Genomic DNA, 20682 nt, shown 5'->3' with positions numbered 1-20682 from the left:
AAAAAAAAAAAAAAAAAAAAAAAAAAAAAAAAAGTGTTAACCACACATAACTAGGAGAAAGTTACTAGATATATCATCCCCTACACGAAGACCAGGAGATGAAAAAAACGGCTTGGTATACAATCGCCGTTGGATCACCGTAAATTCGCGTTACGGGAAAAACATTAAAATCCGTCGATCGATTTTTTAATTTATTTTTTGTTTGTTATCTCTCCGAATCATCGCCCCGCTCGGAATAGCCATCTGGAGATCGCGATGCCGAGAATCTGTAGGATGAAATGATAAGGGAGAACCTGGATATAAATAAGACTGAAGGAGGGGCTGTATACGTTGGCCGCGCATACTTGAGGATATTGAAGGAACTTTTTTATCCTCCCCAAAGATCAGTCTACGCCGATGAGATTTTAATATTAACCGAATCTCCGAATCGTAAATATTCGAATTTGATTTATACGCAGAGATATTGGTATACAGTACATTCCCTCCGTGTACTATATTCATATTTTTTTTTCCATTCCGCACAATATTTTCCTATCTCGACTATGAGGTACAACAGGAAAAATAGAACCCATTCCCATTAAACTTTTCAGATGCTAAGTACCCATTACCCAAAGGGCTGTAAAAGAGTACGCCAATTTCTTTTTTTCTAAAATTTGAATTAACGTTCACGCGATTTCCCTTGACTTTTTTCAGCTTGTCAACACGCACAACTGGAAGCCAGCTTATCACCTGGACAATCGGTACCGTCTGATGCGTAACGAGCCTATGCTGGACGCCCAGGGTAACGAAACGGACGAGATCGGCGAAGACGACACAGCTGGTTACCTAGAGGCGTCTACCACGTGACCAGGGCGACTTCCAAGAAATTACCGTCAAGTGATTAATTAAATTTATAAAATTTCTGTAATCCGTCATACACCCCCAAATAATTATATCAACAAGCAACACGTTAATTGATTAAAGCCAAGAGCTCCATCCCTCGGCAAATTGATCAAATATGCCCTAGGGACCCTAGAATACAACTACCTCCAAATTTTAACGGGCTAAACAAAATACATCAAATTTCTCGTTTAACGTAAAATATAAATTTTTAACATCAATAAAAAGTGCATCAGTATATATATCGGGGAAAAAAAAAAAAAAAAAAAACAGAGTTGAAGCTACGCTCCCTGTCGAGAACCTCTATGAAATTTGCGGCTAAACTCCAAGAGCAGCACCGAAGAGGAAGGCAGGTATATAACGAAGGGTAAATATAGTAAAAGTTGACCACCCTGTAGTTAAATAGCAGTGGTTAGGTTAGGTTAGGTCGAACGGAGAGGCAAAGGAAAATATCCCGGGAGAAACGAAGAGGGTAACTTCCCGAAGTACCAGGAGTTACCACCAGGAGTATCAGTAGTACCGGTAGATGGACTACAAGGTGGTAAGAAAGTTCTTCTAAGCAATTAGAACGGAAACTGATGATGAACGTGGGAAGGGAGGAGAAGGAGGGGATGGATGATGAGAATCGATAAACGAAACTCAAAGTCTATAACTTTATCCCGATACACCCGTTACATACGAAATGGCATATAGTAGGTACATATATATAAGGGTCACGGACCTGAGAAGAACAGTGGCTGCCTTGTCCAGCGATTCTTATGGCTCCAAGAGAAACAGCAACAATTTCTCAGTATGCATTTATATATATATTTATAAAGCCCCGAGAGAGTTGCTATTTGACAAGGGTGCCGTGACTTTTCTGCAGGCGCGTCAGGAACACAGATTCTGCTTGAGGACTCGAGCGAGAAAATGGATAGAATGAGGTAAAAGGAGAGTCTCCTACATTAGCAGATTAAAGGCGGTCGAGGACCGGGAAGCCTTTTTGCTCCAGCTCAGTTGAATCGCAGTTAGTGTTATATATCTAGGTCGCACTTCTGACGCACCGAGCACGCGCGCGCGAGTGGGTGAGCGAGCGAGCGAGTGCCGAAGAGAGAAATGAAGGAGGAAAAACAAAGCATAAAGGAAAAAATGGCGGAAAAGAGAGACGAAACGGGAGGAGTATGAATCGCGGCGAAGATTGAAAAAGAAAAGGAAAAAAAAAATAAAAAAAAAATAAATTCTCGGAAAGTACAAGTATACCTGTTATAATATACAGGACACTCTGAAAGTAGAGTCTGAAGAATACCCCTATACAAGAGCCCCCCCGTGTTAAGGTGCTCGAAAAGATACGAATTCTAAGGGTTGATATACGATCATAAGCTTTGAGATGGTCTTACAATTAGAGACCCCCCCCAAGGGTCATGGATCATTCTGACTTGCAGTCATTGAACAATTAGCAAGTAAACCGTTACAGGGTGAAAGGAAATTTGAAAAATTAGCCAGTGACTCTCAACCCTCTATCAGGCTGTAAAGGGTTCGCAATAGGGGTCAGAGACTCGAATTATCATCGTTTAGAATATTCATGGGGTAGAGAAGCAATTATTGCGTAAGGGTGTTATCGGATCCAGCCGATAGCACAGGGTCGATCTGTGTGAACCTGAATCCGTGTACGTATATAACACGGGCTTATTCAGGTCGAACTTACCAAGTCCGATTGAAGCGACCATTCGATTTCCCTGAATACGGGTAAATTCAGTCGATTCCTCAATTATGTATCATCGTGTGTTCGATGTAGCTAATCCACTTACGTCATCGATCCCACTAAATTATGATGATTCCTGTATCGGACTAACTGTGTATACTGACTGACATACCCGCCTTCGTTCTACAGAACATTCGAGAATCGGAGATACTAGCGAAACCGGCAGAGCCGCCAGGTGGTCAGGTCGCCGAAGTGGGCCTTATGGTAGGTGCGGACCAGCTGCTTACGGAGTAGGAAGGCAACAGGGGTGTTTCGATGGGGAGTGAGAGGGGGGCTGAGAGAGGGGAAAGAGGGGAAAGAGGGTGAACCAGGTGCCGGTACAAAGCCCATTGAACAATGGACAATGGATCCTGGTACAGTTCCCGCCTGTAGCCCCGGCTATAACCAATGGAAAACAATGGCTGCTTTCGGGACAGAAAGAATCGATATGGCTTTTGATTTCGCGGAATGCCAAATTCGCCGGTACTATCATAACCATTGTTATCGGTGGTATCAGTAGGGATTATCGCTATCAGTGGAGACGGCCGATCAAGGAAATATGTTTTTTTCCTCCTTTCTTCTCCTTCCATCGAGTTAATTTCAGAAAGTCCGGAAGAGCCACGAGGTCTGCAGACGGCCGTTGTCACAGACCACGTGATAATGAAGTGGCGAAGAAAAGAATGAGAAGACCAGGATGAAAGGGGGAAAAAAAGTGACGGACTAAAAGACACCGAAAGAAAAGTGCGTCGTCAACGAGCACGGCGACGAAGTAACGTCACTCAGCGTCCCGAGGTAGAGAAGCTAGAAGCTTCTAGAAAAAAAATTAAACGGATTTACGAGCGTACCGGAAGTCGTCCTTGATACTCAAAATAAGACCCAGTGAACCAGATTGCCCGAACCGAGGATACGAGGAAAAAAGAAATATGGATTTCCAGTGGGATTGGAAGTTTCGACAGTTTCGGAAGCGATTGATCGTCTTAATCCCCCGAGGGGGAGTACAGAGGGTGGTATGGTTGCTATAGAGAAAGTAAGGACGTCGGGACGCTCAACCACCGACCGACCATTGAGAGCCACTGGCCGACAGCAATTTAGCAAAACGGTCGTTCGTTGTGCAGGGCGGGAGGGGAGAGGTGGGTTCCGTAAGGAAAGGGAGAATTGCGTAGGGAAAAAAAGGGAGAGAGGGGAGAGTCGAGTCGAGACCGAGAGTCGCGTTAGAAAGAGAGAGAGAAAATAAAAGTTGGAGAAATACCAGCTGACCCTGTCGCTTCCTCTCAGCGTCCCACGTTCTTAAAGCAACCCCGTAAAACTAAAGAGAGAATAAAGCATCCAAAGAGAAACACAGAAACTGCTTCGTTCCTTGTTACCGTACGAAACCCACTATTCGCTTTATGCGCCCTTCATCAATCTCTCTCTCTCTCTCTCTCTCTCTCTCTCTCTCTCTCTCTCGCTCCTCTCCATACCAGCTATCCAGTTTCCCTTCTCACAGTCTTTCATACACGCATTCGAAGAGGACAGTCCACTCGAGAAGAGCTCGACTATCGCTGAGTCTGGTTTCGGGCTGCGCTTCGTCTTGCAGAAGTGGCCACTCCTGGCGGCAGCAGCAGCAGCGGCGGCGCTCTTTTTCCTTCGCGAGAAGAAGAGAGGAGAGGAAGGACGAGTACGTAAGACAGAGAGAGAAGGACTGATCGGGAGAAAGGGAGTATAATAGAAAGAGGGTGTGGTGCTCCTTCACGGTGCTTCATGGCCGACCTCTCCAGTGACGTATGACTACTAGTGGGCAAAACGGGCCTGCCAGTCCGGTTATACACGAAGCGATCACGAAGGAAAGTCGATAGACTGGTCATCCAATTTTAGTGCATTTTTCGACCCCATTCAATGTTTTGCCCCAACGAGCTGGATATTCCTAAGGCTAGCAGGGGCCTGGTTTGGTAGGAGTAAGCTGAAATTCTGAACGGATGTAAGAGGCGCCAGGTTGGGTTAAGGGGTGAACCAGAAGGGCGGGACACCGAACGAGGTGGAAATTTCGCGACTTCCGGTTTTACAGTTTCTCTCCCACTGACGATAGCTGGAGGAAAATAGGGGGTGCGACGCTAGAGGGTTCGGAGTCTTCTAGGGAAGTCGCAGCAGCTGCCAGCGCCTGGCCGATCTTCGGCAACGATGTAGAACCACCCCGGGACCTTACCGGGGGGACCAGGTATCAGGAATTCCTCTCAAAGCCACTTCGCGGCAGACCGGAACCTTTTATCCATAGGGCAGAGAAACTTCCCTAGGAGCCTGGCGTTTCAGACTTCACTATATAGATATATATTATATATATACGTATATGCTTGGTTTATTTATTTTTTTTTTTTTTTTCTTATATATCTCCACTTATTTTATTCCCTTAATTCCTCTTCCTGCCAAATATCTTTGTCTTGATTGTTTTTCCCGTTGTAGAGCCAATTTTACGTACAGGACGGTATGCTAATCCGCTTGGAGAAAGTTGCCACATCCGGAGATCTTGGACATGTCACTTTCTGGGAGAATTCCAACTAGATATGCGTTTTACGTGTACACGGAGTACACAGAGAAATAGAAATTTACGTTAAGCGATTGCGAGAGCGTTAAGGGATTCGTCCACTATTTTCTCTGTTTGAGGAACAACAAAGCACCTTTATAGCATCGTACCGAATTTCACTGTGGTCGATGTACTCTGCTCCGGGAGCAGAGACACGCTCTGGGCAACGTAGACGACGAAACGAGGAGGCAGTGAAAAAGAGAGGAAGAAAAGAAAAAAAAGAAAGGAGTAAAAATCGCGAGAGGTAAACGAATGCCTGGCCTTGGAGTCGGCCGGTCTCCAGACTCCGGCACAGCTTCGCCACCTGTCGGCTGAAAAATGCAACGACACGGAGAGGACAGCCGAATATCGAAGAAAATCGGGGAATCCCCGAAAGCAAACAAATACAAGAAGTTAAGAAAAGGGAAAAGTCGTATGGTAAATGGTTAAACGCAAAGTAACAGTAAGGAGAACTTTTCTAATCGCAGAGAAGTGTAACGCGGAGCTCACTGAACTAAATACGGCCCTGACCTGACGGATCTAGAAGAATGCTCAAGCGAATCCGGAGCGAGAAAGGAAAGGGAAAAATAAGGAAAAGAAGAAAAAAAAAATGAAAAATAAGATAACAAAGAAAAGGGTCAAAGAAGAGGATAAAATTTCGAGACCGTTAGGCGCGACAGAAAATATTCACAAAGCCCCACTTTCCATTTTATTATGTTGGTACCTGTTACCACGCACGAATACCTCTCAATTTAGCCTTCTGGAAAGGATCTTTTCAGCCTTATGGAAAGTGGCCGAAATGGTCACGATACGATCGGAGACGCCGAGAGACCTATTGGGAAAAACGCGAGAGCAACGAGAAAAGATGGGAGGAACAAAGATACGTGTAGAGTGAAAATAAAAGTAGGTAAAAAAAAAAAAAGGTTTCAATCTCAACCGAGAAGCAACACGATTCTCGGTACGCATACATAATCCACGAGCTCGCATAACGTGGACATTGCGGTCGCATTTTCAAGGGAAGTTTCCAGGTAGGAAAACCTTCGAAAAAAGCCATAAGAGCGACTCGCGTAAGGCGGATAATTGTCACGCGGTTGCACAACAGTCCGTCCGATGCGCCATCGAGAGTCTATACGGGAAAGAGAGAAAGGGTACGATGCCCGTGGAAGGAGGACGGAAGAAAGACAGAAAAAAAACAGCAAGAGAAACATTGGTTGCATAAGACTGGGTTATAATCTAACACCGAAAAGAAGTTTAAACGAATCACGTTTCCACGGCAGTTACGCAAGGGTCGTCGTAGCGGCGACACAAAGTGAACGCGCGTCAACAATTCCGTCCTTTGAATTGGCCCCTTTGATCCCACGACTCTTTCCATGAACAAGGTAATACCTCAAGAGCAACCATTACAAAGAACAATAACAAAAAATAACCCATACCATTGTCAGGACTTAATTATCTACAAATTCTAAAAAAGAAAAAAAAAAAACATTACCGGATCAGCACTAATAAATTTCGAATTACGTAGCAAATTAAAAAAAAAAAAAAAAATACCATAACCTCCTTTCTCCCTTAAACGACACTGTGTACCAACTACTTGCAATATAAAAAAAAATGCATAGTCAATTCATGAAAACTCGAAAAAGGAAATGCCACGGGGATCTCATTGGTTAAGAGTTATCAAGAGCGTGACGGACGATTTTTTTTTTCCTCGACCTCGAACCATCCTGGGAATCGACTTGACCAAGCAATTCCACGATTGAAACGATCTGGTGGATGGATTCACGCATGATCGAGGTCCGTGAGCCGGTTTGACAGTTCTCTCAGTCGAGATCGCATGGCCGAGACTGTTCAGGAATAGAGGGGAGGTGGAAACCCTATGGAGAAGAAAAAGGACTACTACTGCTTAGGCCCGCCAGATGGCAGTGGAGTCTGGGACGGAGCGAGAGGAATAAACGCTCGAGCGAGAATGAGAGAGAACCGAGAGAGCTCCTGGCGGGGAAAATCGGAATGAAAAGTAGGCAGACGAAGGAGAGAGAGAGAGAGAGAGAGAGAGAGAGAGAGAGAGAGAGAGAGAGGGAACAGTAGAAATGATATTGAGAGCGAGGGAGTGAGAGAGACGAAGAGTGTCTGACAGGGGCCACACCACGTGCATCGACCGCGTTACCGAAAGTCTTTGTCAGGCTGAACTCTTTTGAAGCTCTTGGCTGCTGGGAGAATTTTATTAAGAATAATTTTTTTTTCCTCGTTACGACAACGTCATTTTTGAGAATAAAACTGAATACACGTTATTCAAATAGTCGACGCTGATGAATTATAAATATTAACATAGCCAAGAAACAGAGCCGACTGCGGGTACTGTATATGTATTAGATAAAAAGAAAAAAGGTAAATCGACCCAGTTTCCTTTGTAGCGGGAAATTCAAAGCTCGATACAAACAAGAATTTCCTCGTCGTGTCTATTGATTTCATTTGCCCATGTAAAGTCAATCTATGACAAAAGGGAGCGCTGCAAATGGTGTGCCCGTTCGGTGTACATAAGAATCGCGTTATTCGTTTCCGAACTCCTAAAGGCGAGTCGACTCGTCCATCGATCGCTCCCGTGAAGACTCGGCAGTAGCCGATGCGCTATAAAGTTACGATCGTAATTTACTGATAAACTGCTGTGATAACGACGACGTCTTCGCGTTTCTCCCTAGGATTTTGGCTAATATATTGGCAGAGTCTTACCGCGTAAATATTTTCTTCCCTTCTCTCTCCCCTTTCCTTTCGCCATCACTCAGTCTCTCTTTACCAGCCATGGGCACTGATGAATTAATTCGTCAAAATAAGAAAAGAAATCTTTCAATCCCACCTACTGCCCTATTACCAGACTATGGATATAGGCAGATCCTATACACTCCCTTGAGTCTCTAGGACCGATTTCCGAAACTAGACTAGCTTGAATAATGACTAGAAGTCAGCCAAGATTCCTCCTAGATCTACAGTCTAAATCTACATAGATTCACTCCTATCCGATTCTGCCTTCCAACCGACCCGTCTATCTATATACACCAGGTAAACTACGCGTTTGGCGTTTCCAGTTGAACTCATCGACGTCGACATCGAGAGAGAGAAAATGACGAGTCGAATGAACAGACAGGATCGAGAGTAGCTCCTCTCTCTCTCTGTCAAGTACTCGATAGCCATACTGAAAACACAATTGAACCGTGCCGCTAGTCGGCGGGATCGCAATTGTTCCGGGATCCCGGTATAATCGCGCAACCATTTTGCTCGCGTCCCGAGGACGCCATTAAACACGTCCCTCTCCGTGCCTGCGTGCCAGCGAGCGGTAACCCAAGGGCTAAAGGCCTGGGACTAACGGCCATAAAATCCGAAAACCAGAAGTGCCAACCGGGCAACGGTTTCTCGCGGTTGGCAAGACTAGAGAAAAAAAATAAATAAATAAAATAGAAGCCACAAAAAATATCGATCATTATTTCAAACAGCGTCAATCCATTCCAAGTACCGTCAATAACCATCGAGTCGAAAGGGACTAAAACACTGCCGCGAGACCCTTCCTCCATTTTGTTTTAGTTTGTTATTGCGCCCGCAGGGACCTCGAACCCGTCCCAAGGACAGACAAGACTTCGAACGGGCAAACAATGGCAGCGCGTCGCAGGCGTACACCTTTACCGAGAGCATTCCACGAATGTTTTTCAAAGACAAAGGACAAAATCCTGGTATAAACTTTTGGCGTACGGATACTCGACGATGCGTGCAAAAGAGAGACCGTTCTCATATTCCATGCGAAAGTAAAAAGAGAATTCGAAAATCGATGCACACCGTTGCAACCATGATTTTATAAGGTTGCGTTAGGTTAGGTTGAGTCATCGCAGCAAGAGAGGCTTCGGATACGTTTTTTTCTTTTCAATCTGTAAATTGGTACTACCGTACTGTTACGATTAGGTTAACCACTGTAGTATCCCGTAGATTTTCATGGTCATATAACACCGTGTTTGGAGCTACCTAGTTTCATCGTAACCGTAACCTAACCTAACTATGCTCAGGAAGAAAGAGAGAGAGAGAGAGAGAGAGAGAGAGAGTCGTCACCCTTGTGCTTCTCTTTTATGTGGCTTCTCTTCACTACCTCTCCCCTTGCCGTTTCCCCTTCTCCGGAATCACCAGGCTTGACTACAGCCCTCTGTCGCCACGAGGCGTTGCCATGGAAACAAAGAAAGCATCGTGGAAGACGATATACGAGAAACGAGCCCGTCGCCGAAGCTACGCGAAAAAAAAAATAAAATAAAATAAAAGAAAACCATCATCAGGAGTCCGAGTAACAGTCCTCCCGAAGTGCTTATGTATACAGTGAGCCGCGGCAAACGCCCAATGCTCCAATAAGAGCAGCGGAAGTGGTAACCGAAAACGATTCTTCCCGGTTTCCATGACTACGAGACAGTTACCCCGGCAGAGAAAATTCGCATTCCGACGGTAAGTTGGCCAAACGCAGTCTCAGCTAGATAGTTAAATAGGATAGGTCGGTACACATATACACATACAGATATTGTACCATGAGTGCGTGAAGGATGCACATACACGTGGGGTGGCAAAACGAATGCGAGAGACTGGAGTGAGAGAGGGAAAAATCGTAGAGCAAAAGAGAAGCGCAGTGAACGAGTGTGTCGAAGAGAGACGCAGATGCTCGGCGATATTAACTGGTGGGGTGTGGGTGAGGGGGCAGGAAAGGGAAGGTTCGAACAAAGCGGCCAGTACGACGAAACCCGTACGCACGCACCACGTCCTACCATACATTGTATATAAATACGTACGCTTGTATACCACGAGAATGCAGCGTGCACAGAAAGGAGCCGGCTAGCGCGAGCATGACACTGACAACAAACAACCAACGAACCAACCAGACTAATATATGTAAATATATAATGTGTATAACGTAATGTATACGTATATATATAACAACGAGTGTATAACGAGAACGCCGCGTGGAAACAACCTGATTGTATGAGACCTAATGGGTCCAGGGATCGAGGCGACCCCCGTTGCGAATACGACGGGGTGTCCTGGGACAGCGATCGCCGGAAGACGAAGAAGTAAAGTTTACGTCGCAAGGATAAATGGACGCCACTCGTTGTTAATACTAAGGATGTCACAGAGTGTGTGTACTTGTATCTTACCCGACTGCCGGAAAAGTTGTATACGGAAACATCTCGCGTCACGTTCACTTCCAGGTTACTTGCCGTGCTTCGCGGATGCCGCCGCGTCCTGGTACTGTGCACTCGTGCTAGACTACAGATAGAACGAAGCTTGGTTTCCACCTTCGGGAATACGATATCCACCACCTCCGTAAAGTCTTTAGCCGCGAAGGCTTCCTTTATACTCGGGTTATCCTTCTTCAGTTACCGCGTGGCTACGGGCACTGTCCTTTATCACTAAAGCACCACGATGCGATACCTGGGGTTATGGAACAACACCCGGGTACTCCTGGAGGCACTGACACTATGAAGTTCAAGGTCACACAGAGGGCACAACTAGTAGGCAACACCACCATACGAAATCCTTTTTCTCCCCGTGACTCTTCTCTTTCTTCTTTCTTCTCTCTTCCTTGACAACTTTCCTTCCTCAGGGACTCTCCTATCGGTCCTCGTGTGTCTAACGTACGGCCACGGTACACCGGGAGGCTCCTACTCCTGGTAACTCACGTTAATGCCACCGTCGGGAGTTACGAATCATCCACAGGAACTCGAAGTCGCGTAAACACTAGGTACAGGATCAGCCAGTATCACAGAGAAATCGCGCGTTTGTATTTACCGTGATAAAAATGTGTCTCTGTTTTGTCTCTGGTCCCCTCGGTCTAACGTTTCTGTGTACATATGTATATGTTTATATGTTCCCTGAACGTATATATATATATATTTTGCGAAGTGTAGGTGCGCGCGCGCGTGTCTCTATGTCCCTCTGTATACACGACAAATGTACCTACGGAATTTTAACGGAGGTAAGAGTCCGTCGGGAGGACAGGAACGGAATACAGAGACGGCGGCGTCGCTGCGCGTCTCTTGCTCGCGTTGGCTGGCAGCTGTGCGCTCGTCGAATCTATTGAAGTGGGGATATACCGGCTGGGTGCGGGGTGGGGGAAGCCACGAGTCACGCGGTCCTTCGATGGTGGGGAAACGGGGACGCCCCCGTACGCCCTGCGGACGAGTAACGTACTAGTCGAGGATCCCTTCGGGGGGCTCACGCACACGCTCCTTACAGGGGTTCTCAACCCTTGTTTAGTTCACTTTTTTTGGGGCTTACGACCCTTTTTATATTCCTCTTTTTTACCATTCGACTTTACTTATGTAATATAGTTTTCTTTGCACTGTTTACCCACTTCATTCTCGTAACAGTGAACGACGTCGTGGTGAATTTGTAGCCTGCCTTCAGGCGATCGTGTCTGAAGTGGTTTGGCACTGCTGGGGCTGGTTAGCCCGATGAAATTGGTGACTCCGTGGTGAATTTAGACGATGAAATAAGATACTAATTTTAGTACAAGATACTCCTTTATGCGTACTGAATTTACATTGATCCTGGCAGGACGCTGACCTCGGACAGCGGTATTCCTTTTGTAGTACGTGCGATGACGTTTGCGGGGAAATCGATTTTTATTAAATTGGAGTGTGTACCGCGCTCTTTCTACGTATCTATATTGTGATTGGATTCGGCGTAGCGAGATATACGAGAAACAGAGACGACGTTCTTTTAAATATTTCATTGCCCGTTAGTAGAGGGAAACGTGTAATTTTTTATTCGAAGCAGTCAACATGGCGAATACCGTGATACGAGTACGAGCAATAAGGGTTCGGTAGAGAAGGAATGGAAAAAAAAGAAAATAAAAGATAGATTAAGTCGTGGAAACGGTAGATGGTAAATCCAGTGGAATACGAAACTAGGTAGGTACTCTCCCATGGCGTTGGCCGTGTTCGCGACTTAACTGGATAATTTTTTTATGCATTTTTTCTCTCTCTCTCTCTCTCTCTCTCTCAGAGTCCATGCAAAACCGGATGTGTGTCCCAGGACAAAGGGACGTGGGCTAGAGAAGCAGGAAAGTGCCCGGGACCCGGTTTGCAGCGTGGATTATGCAACGTGATCAGAGAGGGAGCCAGTCGCGGGGATACGAGACGGCGACCAGCGAGGACAGTCAAGCATAAAGGATATTATATAGCGCCAAGGAGTTTCCAATGGAGGCAAGCCTTTATTGGGTACAAGAGGCGTGGGCGAGTAGGCAAAGTCTTCCGTCATTTCTCTTTCTCAAACGAAGAAACAAAAGTCTCCAGCTTTTGTCTCGGTTCGATTCTCATTCTGCGAGCTTGCGAAAATCTGTCGCCCGTTGAAAATTCACGTGAATTCTCGAGCCGACGTGAATGAGCCACGGAAGACAAGACGAACAATGACTAAGTCGATGAGTGGATGTTAATTAAAAGAAAAAAAGGATTAATAACTAACAGGTAAAATCTACCATCTTACTCGGCCACTGCCACGCTACTTCGCTCGTCTAGTTAGCAATGACGTTGAGCAAACAGTTTGAAGTTGGGTTATGAACTGACATTAAGGTAGACGAGGCTCAAAATTGCCAAGAGTGTAATTGCAGAGTGTTCTCTCATATTTCCTTTTTCGTTTTTCTTCTCTTTTCGGCCAGTTTTATTTCTCGTTTCTTTTTCTTTTTTCTTCTTTTTTTTTTCTTTCTTGCCGCACAAGAGCGCGCCGTGAAATATCAAGCAAACAGGCCTGTGGACCGACGTAGCTGGCGAGACTCCAAATCATCAAGCAGATTCTAGTCGTTTGCTTGCGCGTGCACTATCTCTCTCTCTTTCTCTCTCTCTCTCTCTCTCTCTCTCTCTCTATCCCAGTCCTTCTCCATACCCACCAACCCTCTTGAACCTCACTTCCGTCCAAGGTAAATAGGTCAAACCTTATTCAGTAAGGTAGCCACGCCAAAACGATTTTCCAGTATCACAACAGTAACGCTTACAGGCCACATATAACCAAGCTACTTTATTAAGTTACACAACTCGTATATCAGAAGAGTCTACGAATAGACTGAAAAATATGAATACAAAGCTATCGAATTGATCCAAAAAAATAATTTGCCTTCCATCTCAATTTTCCTGTATAACGTAATAATAAAAAAAAAAATAAAAAAAAAAAGCAAGAAACCGGAGAAAAACAGCAAATCCCAGGATTTTCAAGCCAGATCATCTCACCATGGCGATACGAACAAAAAGCAGGAAGTGTCACCGTATCCCATACAAGAACAGTAAACCACCATAGCAGCACTCCTTCAACTTCCCTCTTTTCATCCAACCAAACCAGCCATCCATGCGTCCACGTTCCTCAAAGTTCCTGTAATTCAAGCCCGAGCAAGGCGAGGGGTCCAGGGGGATCGTTTCACGGTTGGGGTTGGCGAACACTTACGGTGCTTCCGAGGCAGCAGTAGGTAGATAGACACAAACTCCCCCACGCGCGGCACACCCCCTGAAAGCTGTTCTCCGGCCGCGCAATTTTATTACGTAAATTCAATTTGCATCGTCGACGTCGGGTCCGCTTGGTTCCCTCCCTCCCGGGAGACGCGGTTTTTGCCTCGGGAATTTCGTCATCGCACGTGATTCCGGTGTATCCAGCCCTCTCCTCCTTTTACGCCAGATACACCCCCCTACCCTAGTCATCAATGCAATCGTCCGCGTTAATATGCAGAAAAACACCGAATCCGCCATTCGCCGACGTATAGTCGTTTCGCGATAACTTGGTTCACTTTTTTCTATTTTTTCATCCCCGTCACCATTAACGAAATGCACGTGCAAACCCCTCAAGGCTGATCCAATTCGCGCCTCGACTCCCAGTGCACGCGCCCTGTCCCTCTTGCACCGCTCGGAAGATACTCGCAGAAGGTGTTGTTACTCCCAGCAGCCCTGGCAACCCCAGGGTGCATAATGCACAGAGGAGGGCAAGGGTATCAGCGGCGGCCGGCTGCTTCCTGCCCGAGAGGACTTTTACCCTGGATCGTTACTATTCCCATTACCATTGTCGTTCGCCGGAGAGTCGAGGGGGAGGCAGGGGGGTGGTGCACAGCGAGAAAGTCCCAGAGATATCGAAGAGAGGGTGACCCCGGTGGGTGGTGGCGATGACGAGGAGAGAGAGAGGGGGGGTACTCTATGAAGTCGAACTTCCGGTTTGGAAAATTCGTGCGCGCGTTCCCCCATTGTCATCTGGGATCTTTTCCATCGAACTTCCGGTTTACGAAATCGCTCTTGGGATAACGAGTGAAAAAAGTTGCCACCCCTGCGGACTAAGAAAAAAAAATTTTTTTTTTTTTTTTTTCGTATAAATTTTTATCTTTCTCCCTTTTCATAATTATTTTTTTCACTCTTTACCTCGATCAATGATTACGACCCTGTTATCACCGACGTACCCTTGGAACGTGCCATCGAGAAGGACAATCTCTGCGCAATGCTACCTGGCTGCTCTCGGACAGGAAATACAGGGAAGGTATATTCCACGTAGATCGCGCGGCTGAAAAGCACCGTGGATTTAGCGCGGCCATTCCGCTGCGGGATTCCCGGCTCCACCGCAATGCCAGAGGTGGGAAGGGCTTCTGTTTGGTATAGTTTGCCAAACTAATTACACCGGGTGGACAGTAATAACGCTGGCTGCGGCTGCGGCTCTCTCTCCCTTACACCCTCTGTGTAGGGTATACGTAAACGGGGCACCCTCTCTCTCTCGCTTACCTATAAGGATGCTTTGTTTCAGGGGTGGTTCTCTTTACTAATTCGATTTAGAATTACACACGTGCACGGCGAGCGACTCCGTGGGCGAGTTTCACGAGAACCGGATATCCGGATGATTATGTGACGAAGACTCGAAATCCTCGCGAGACACGTCCTGTTGCAATCGAATCAATTGTATATTTTCTTTATCCACTTCAATTTCAACCGCCAGCGACGTCACGACGAGGGGTCGAGTTACCGAAACTACGTGATTAATGTTACTTGATAATGCCAAAGGCACTCTGAGAGTTCGGAAATTTTTTTTTTTTTTTTTTTTTTTTGAGAACACGTCTGATTAAAAGTTTCGCGATATTGTACCCACAATTGGTATAGGGATGCATAGGCGACTCGAAAAGTCTCGTTACACGGGCACCGGGACTTGGCTTATGAGAGTAGCTGTATAAACAACCCACCTGCCAGGTCTGCGTACTTACGCAGTGTAGCACACGTAACCCGCGTACCCATTCGCGGACGAGTCTTTCCACTTCCTTCCTTCATCTACAGTCTGGAGGAGGCGGTCGCAATGAATACTGCATTAAACTAACTTCGCGTTACGTAATCAGAAAGTGCATTGAGAATCGAGGGACGAGGGGTGGTAGAGGGTGAAAGGGAGAGGCTATAGCGTGAATGCCCAAGAAAAGGATAGATATTACTGTATACGTTCTTACTTGATTCTTCCTTCCTGTATGTGATATACGTGAATACCATACACTGTGGGCATATAGGTAGAGACATGGACAGGTCCTGCGGTGTGTATGGAAGGAGGAAGCATATTAATGAAAATTTCAAAATCTTCATTTTTTTCAAGGACATTCCTCCACACTTTTCGACGTTCATTTGCTAATTGGATATTATTGTCAATTTTTTGTGTCTATGAATATACCGTGTGGGAAATGTACAGGCAGACAGTCTAGTTGGGTATGTGTGTACGTATTGAGAAATTTTTCTAAAGCAAAATCAAAATTCTTCAGCTATTTATTTCGTGTTTGCATTTCCCCGAGGGATCCGCTTGCCAATAGATTATCGGATGTAGATTCGAAAAGAAAAAGCACGTCGCGGCCAGGTGCACGATTCACGTATTCGGGCATTGCCGAAGTCCCAGGAAATCGCCGGGAGGTCGCTTTAAACATCACGGAAATTGAACCTATAAATCTTGGGACTCGCGTAAATCCAAGGATTCCGAGAGCATAGTCGTCGGATCGTTCGCGTTTCCACGGAAGATTCCTTTTTCACGAATTTCACGTCGACGGCTTTATACATTTCTATGTAAAGAAACAATTTTCACCGAGGACTACGTAAATGTGCCATTATTACGTAAAAATAAGCCTGAATACGGAATCTAAGCGAAAACATAAAATTGGCCCTTAATTACCACCACATTTTCTCCATTTTTTTTTTTTCTATCCATTTTTCATATGCCCAAACACACACGAAGGTTACACGAAAAAAAATCATTACACCTTAAATTGTAATCTTCAATTTTTTTGTTCTGATCGAAGATCGACTCGAGTCCCTCCCTAGAATCAGTAAGGTGGTCAAAGGGTGGCGGATGGCGAAGGGCTGGAAGCCAATGCTATTCCCAGTAGTAGAAGCCGGTTTGTGTCAGGCGCGCCGTGCCAGCCAGTACTCTGCGTGACGCGAATGCGTGCAGCCCGACAATTCCGATCTTGGCCGTTCGCGATTTACCATTTACCGTTTGCGCTGCGCCCTTCTGGGCTCGGTATACCTTAAACGGTATACCTATAGCTGCCAAGTCAAACACCTATATAGGTATAGCTTTGCCCGGTCTACCTCAGTTCCCTCGGACGAGTCTAGCTTGAGTCAACTGTTATATACAAGCAGAAAATTCAGTAGTTGCTATTCGACCGTGTGACATGTCAAAGGTCAAATTTAACCGATTCGCGGTACCTGATTGAAACTTTATGACGAATACGTACCTGGATTTTTTAATTATAATTTACAAAAATCAGCGTCAACAGTACGTCGTCCACGCGACACGTAATTTTTTTGACACCACGTAGCGATCGATTTTCGGATTCCTCTTCGATTCTATATAGTTTTACGTATTTTCGACCTTTTTTTCGTTCTCTCTCTCCCTCCTGGTCTGGCAGTTATCCATAGCTCGTATCGACAGCGGAATCACGCAATGTTCCCATCGGAGCCAATAACAGAGGCCGGCACAGTTGCGGTACCGATTCACTCGGTTAGATACAATTTATGATGCCCTGTCGGAGATATCACGGCCAGATTGTTACCAAAGCCTTCTCCTCCTCGTAACGCTACAACCCTGTTACTACTAGTCGTTCTACCACTACCCTTCTGGCAACCACCCTATCTTTCCTACCGTTCGGTATCCTTTCAGCCAGCGTTCTCGATCCCTCATAACAATCATGGTACTCCAGTATCTCCTTCCTATGGGCCGATATATATATGTACCAGGAGGAAGAGGAAACCAGAGGGGAAAAAGGGGAAAATAAGATGCTGCGGTCAAAGTACGAAAGGGCGACGACGATCAAGTGTAGGTATCACGTGACAAAGGAATAAGCCATAACGCCTACGTCCATAACGTAGGGTAAAGTTGACAGGGTAGACATTTTTTTTTATTGTGGAGAGAGGGGGGGTTTGAGATTCGTGACTTGACGCTACCGAGTCTATATGGAGACTGATCGGAGAATCCTGACTACAGTGTTGCCAATTGTTGGATTTACGAGGAATCCGAGGCTGTAAGGGTTGTAAATCAGAAAGTGCCAAGATTCAAGGTAAAAATATCACGATTGATAGTAATTTGGGTGTATCGAGGGGGGGGGGGGGGTCTTGATAGGCAGCGCTTACGGTAGGCATCTGGTAGTACGTGCCGAGGCATTTATTTTGTTCCGATTGTACCCCCGAAAGTGTAAACGGAGAAGGAGGGAGGCGAAGAGATCGGGAGAGACAGAGAGGAGGAGGGTTTTGGCTGATTGGCATTTTACGAGCCGTGTATTTCCAGATGCGATTATTTATAGCCAATCTCGGCACTTCGGACGATGCTCTTGCTGCGATCCGATCTTCGGCTCTTGAGGTTTATACGCAATACCGACGGGATCTATAAGCGGAATGACAGAGGAACTTGGCGAAGTTAAATGACCGTGATTCGTATCCGAGTGATGCGGAATGGGGACAAATTAGAGAAGATAAAAGAAAAAAAAATACAAGATTAAAAGAAAAAAAAAAAAGAGAAATTTTAATTCATTTTAAGGAGCCCGGAAATTTCGTGAAATTCCATGAAAAAGAAAAAAAGATAAGCGACTATGTGGTATTGAACGAGTCCATCCCTCGGCAGGGGTTGGAAGTTGCGAGGACTTACCGATCGGTAATGCAGATATGTTCGCGAGTAACGAAGCTGGTATATTACCGACCGAGCAAACCGCAAACTTCCTTTACCACTCCCCTAAACAAGAACCCTCCGGCTTATAAAAATTCCCAAGAGGTTTCCTACCCGCGAAAGGACCCACCACTTCCCGTTCCCGGTTCACGACTTTTCCCAGCGCTACGTAACAGTGACGCAATTACTGTTAACGAACCCTCCAGTCAACTATCCCTATATCCCACGAAAATACGCGCGCTTAAGAGAATCCGAAGAATTTCGCAAATTCGATATTATCAGCCATCCATTACCTCCAAAGGGTATATATTCATGAAAGCCATTCCGGTTTGTCGGTTCGTTAAGAATTCCATTTGCCGATAAGAGAGGCAAAGTAGCCGAGTATCCCGTAGCGGGTATTATCCTGCAGTATTAACGAGCCAATATGCAACGAAGCCGTAATCCCTCGAAAGGCAGAAAACGAACGATTACGTACGGCAATAAATAATTCCGGAGAAAAATTTTACCATCCCGATGATCAATGTCCGCGGGAGGCCTCCATCGTCGCCGCGATAACTCAGGCTAGAGTTTCTAGAACGCGCGACGTCTCCGACGCGGGCATTAAATCCCGAAAGAATTCGTACGAGCCAAGAAACATGATATAATAGTCTTGTATACAAGGTAGTAAGACTGTGTTCCTAATGGTCCATTCATTCGGGGGGGTTAACAACAATGCGAACGGTTGAACGTGCGTAGCCAGACAAAAGAGAATAGTCCCTAAGGCTGGCACAACGTCAATTTATTAATCCCAAACGCTGCACGACTATTAGCTAATTGTGGATCCACCCACGCAATGCCATCCGAATATAAATTCTGAGGGCGTCGCGAACCAAAGACCCGCACCTGCTGCTGGCTCAAACGTTTCTTCGGCTGGGAATGGACTGTTTCGCCGGGTCCAGCTTCGCTGCAGGGAGTAATGGCGACTAATGGAGATGGGCCATTCATAGAGACTAGGGGAAAGGTTTTAAGGTAGTTAGATAATGAGACACTTGGACTCGCTGGGACGATGCTCCCCGGTTGGACCTTAACGATAAGTACCTTGTGGCTTCTAGAAACTTCAACCCTTCGGAAGGGACCAGAGTCTCGGCCGAAACCCGGTTCATCCGGGGAAACAACCCCCCAGATCGAAGTAAATACACCGAAACACCATTTGACAAGGCAGCAATTGCTGGGTCGGTAAAACAGTTTTAAGGGTCGCAAGGGTTGACTACGTTGCTCCTGGGCGATGCTCGGAGTCGGCTTTTAAATTCGTTAGGGGACGAAAGCAGAAGGGTTGAAGGTAAAACCGGTCGTTTTATTAATTATACGGAGTGATAACGTGCGTACGTACTATGGAGGGTAAAAACGAAGTGAGAAAAAAAAATATCAGCTGATCTACACTAATCGGACAACCCCTGCGCTAACGGCTAATTAATTGGAGCATCATTAACAGGTTGGCACGTGGGAATCAGTGGAGGGCCGTAAAGCCGGACCGATTGCCGCGTTAATATTCCCTGTCAATTGTCCGTCGTGGGAAATCGGGCATTTAAAAACAATTATAAATCGTTCGTAAACGCCTCGTCGCACGGCGTATCGCGGGCTGGAAGTGAAACTGCGCGCGGGAAGTCGGAGTATTCGGGGAGGTAAAGTGTATGGCGAGGGAAAGAAGTGGAAAAACAAATAAATTAACCAGGAAACTTGCGGTACGCAGCGAAATAACCGCGGTATGCTGGCTTCTAGCTCTTTTTTTTGAATGCGCCATGAATCTGGCTACTAACTCAAAATGCACGATGGAGCACTTTGGTGCCGGACGTTATCATATATGTATGTATACATGAGCCTAAAGACAGACTGCGGGAGATTAATTTGAATTATAAATTAAAGGGCTGTCACAACGGCAAAGGAATAAAGGGAGGGCTGGGGCCGAGTAGCGGATAGCGAGTATACGGTGCCTGTATTAAGGACAGTGACGTAATACTTGGGAAACCATTATTTTTTTAACTCCAACTTTCTCATTCCGTTTTTACGTATTTTTGAAATACGTCATCCTAAGTTCGAGAACATCGGTGCCAGTGCTGCTCCTGGTATCGGTTGGCGGTACTATCTTGTAGTAAGGGCCATTCAGAGGACGCGGTGTCGGACGGCGTCAAGTAGCCCAGTCGAATTCAGGAGTATTCTCCGGGCGTCCTCATCCCCTGCTGGTCTTATCAACAGTGACTGAAGCCTGTCTGCCGGGGCGCGTTTTACACGGGCAAGCACTGAGAGCGCGAACGCCTTTCAGCGGGCGCGTCGCGACGCCCGTCGTCGTCCAAAGAAACGAGCGGACCTGAAGAGCGTTGAAAAGGCTCGGAGAAAGTCGGCGAGGCGGGGG

At 46.1% G+C, this 20682-nt stretch overlaps 2 protein-coding genes across 11 annotated transcripts in view; one reads left to right on the top strand and one right to left on the bottom strand.

Annotated features, from left to right (window-relative positions):
- Positions 1–945, top strand: part of LOC107269499 — a 53495-nt gene extending 52550 nt beyond the window's left edge. The window contains exon 4 of the mRNA XM_025086801.1: positions 694–945. Coding sequence (XP_024942569.1) covers positions 694–846 — 153 coding nt within the window. The 3' untranslated portion in view covers positions 847–945. The remainder of the gene's footprint in view (positions 1–693) is intronic.
- LOC107269498 (RNA-binding protein Musashi homolog 2) overlaps positions 1–20682 on the bottom strand; it is a 150543-nt gene that overhangs the window by 27420 nt on the left and 102441 nt on the right. For 2 of the 10 annotated variants that reach the window (XR_003060203.1, XM_015743393.2), the window contains exon 1: positions 10304–11202. The exons of the other annotated variants lie outside the window; for them this stretch is intronic. Coding sequence is in view for 1 of the 2 variants with exons in the window: in XM_015743393.2 (XP_015598879.1) it covers positions 10304–10335 (32 nt within the window). In the remaining variant the exon portion in view is untranslated. Of the gene's footprint in view, positions 1–10303; positions 11203–20682 lie in introns of those variants that run through there. 10 annotated transcript variants of the gene reach the window in all.

Source organism: Cephus cinctus, unplaced genomic scaffold (genome assembly GCF_000341935.2).
Source record: "Cephus cinctus unplaced genomic scaffold, Ccin1 Ccin1_scaffold0662, whole genome shotgun sequence".
NCBI lineage: Eukaryota > Metazoa > Arthropoda > Insecta > Hymenoptera > Cephidae > Cephus > Cephus cinctus.
This window is presented reverse-complemented; position numbering and strand designations above follow the sequence as displayed.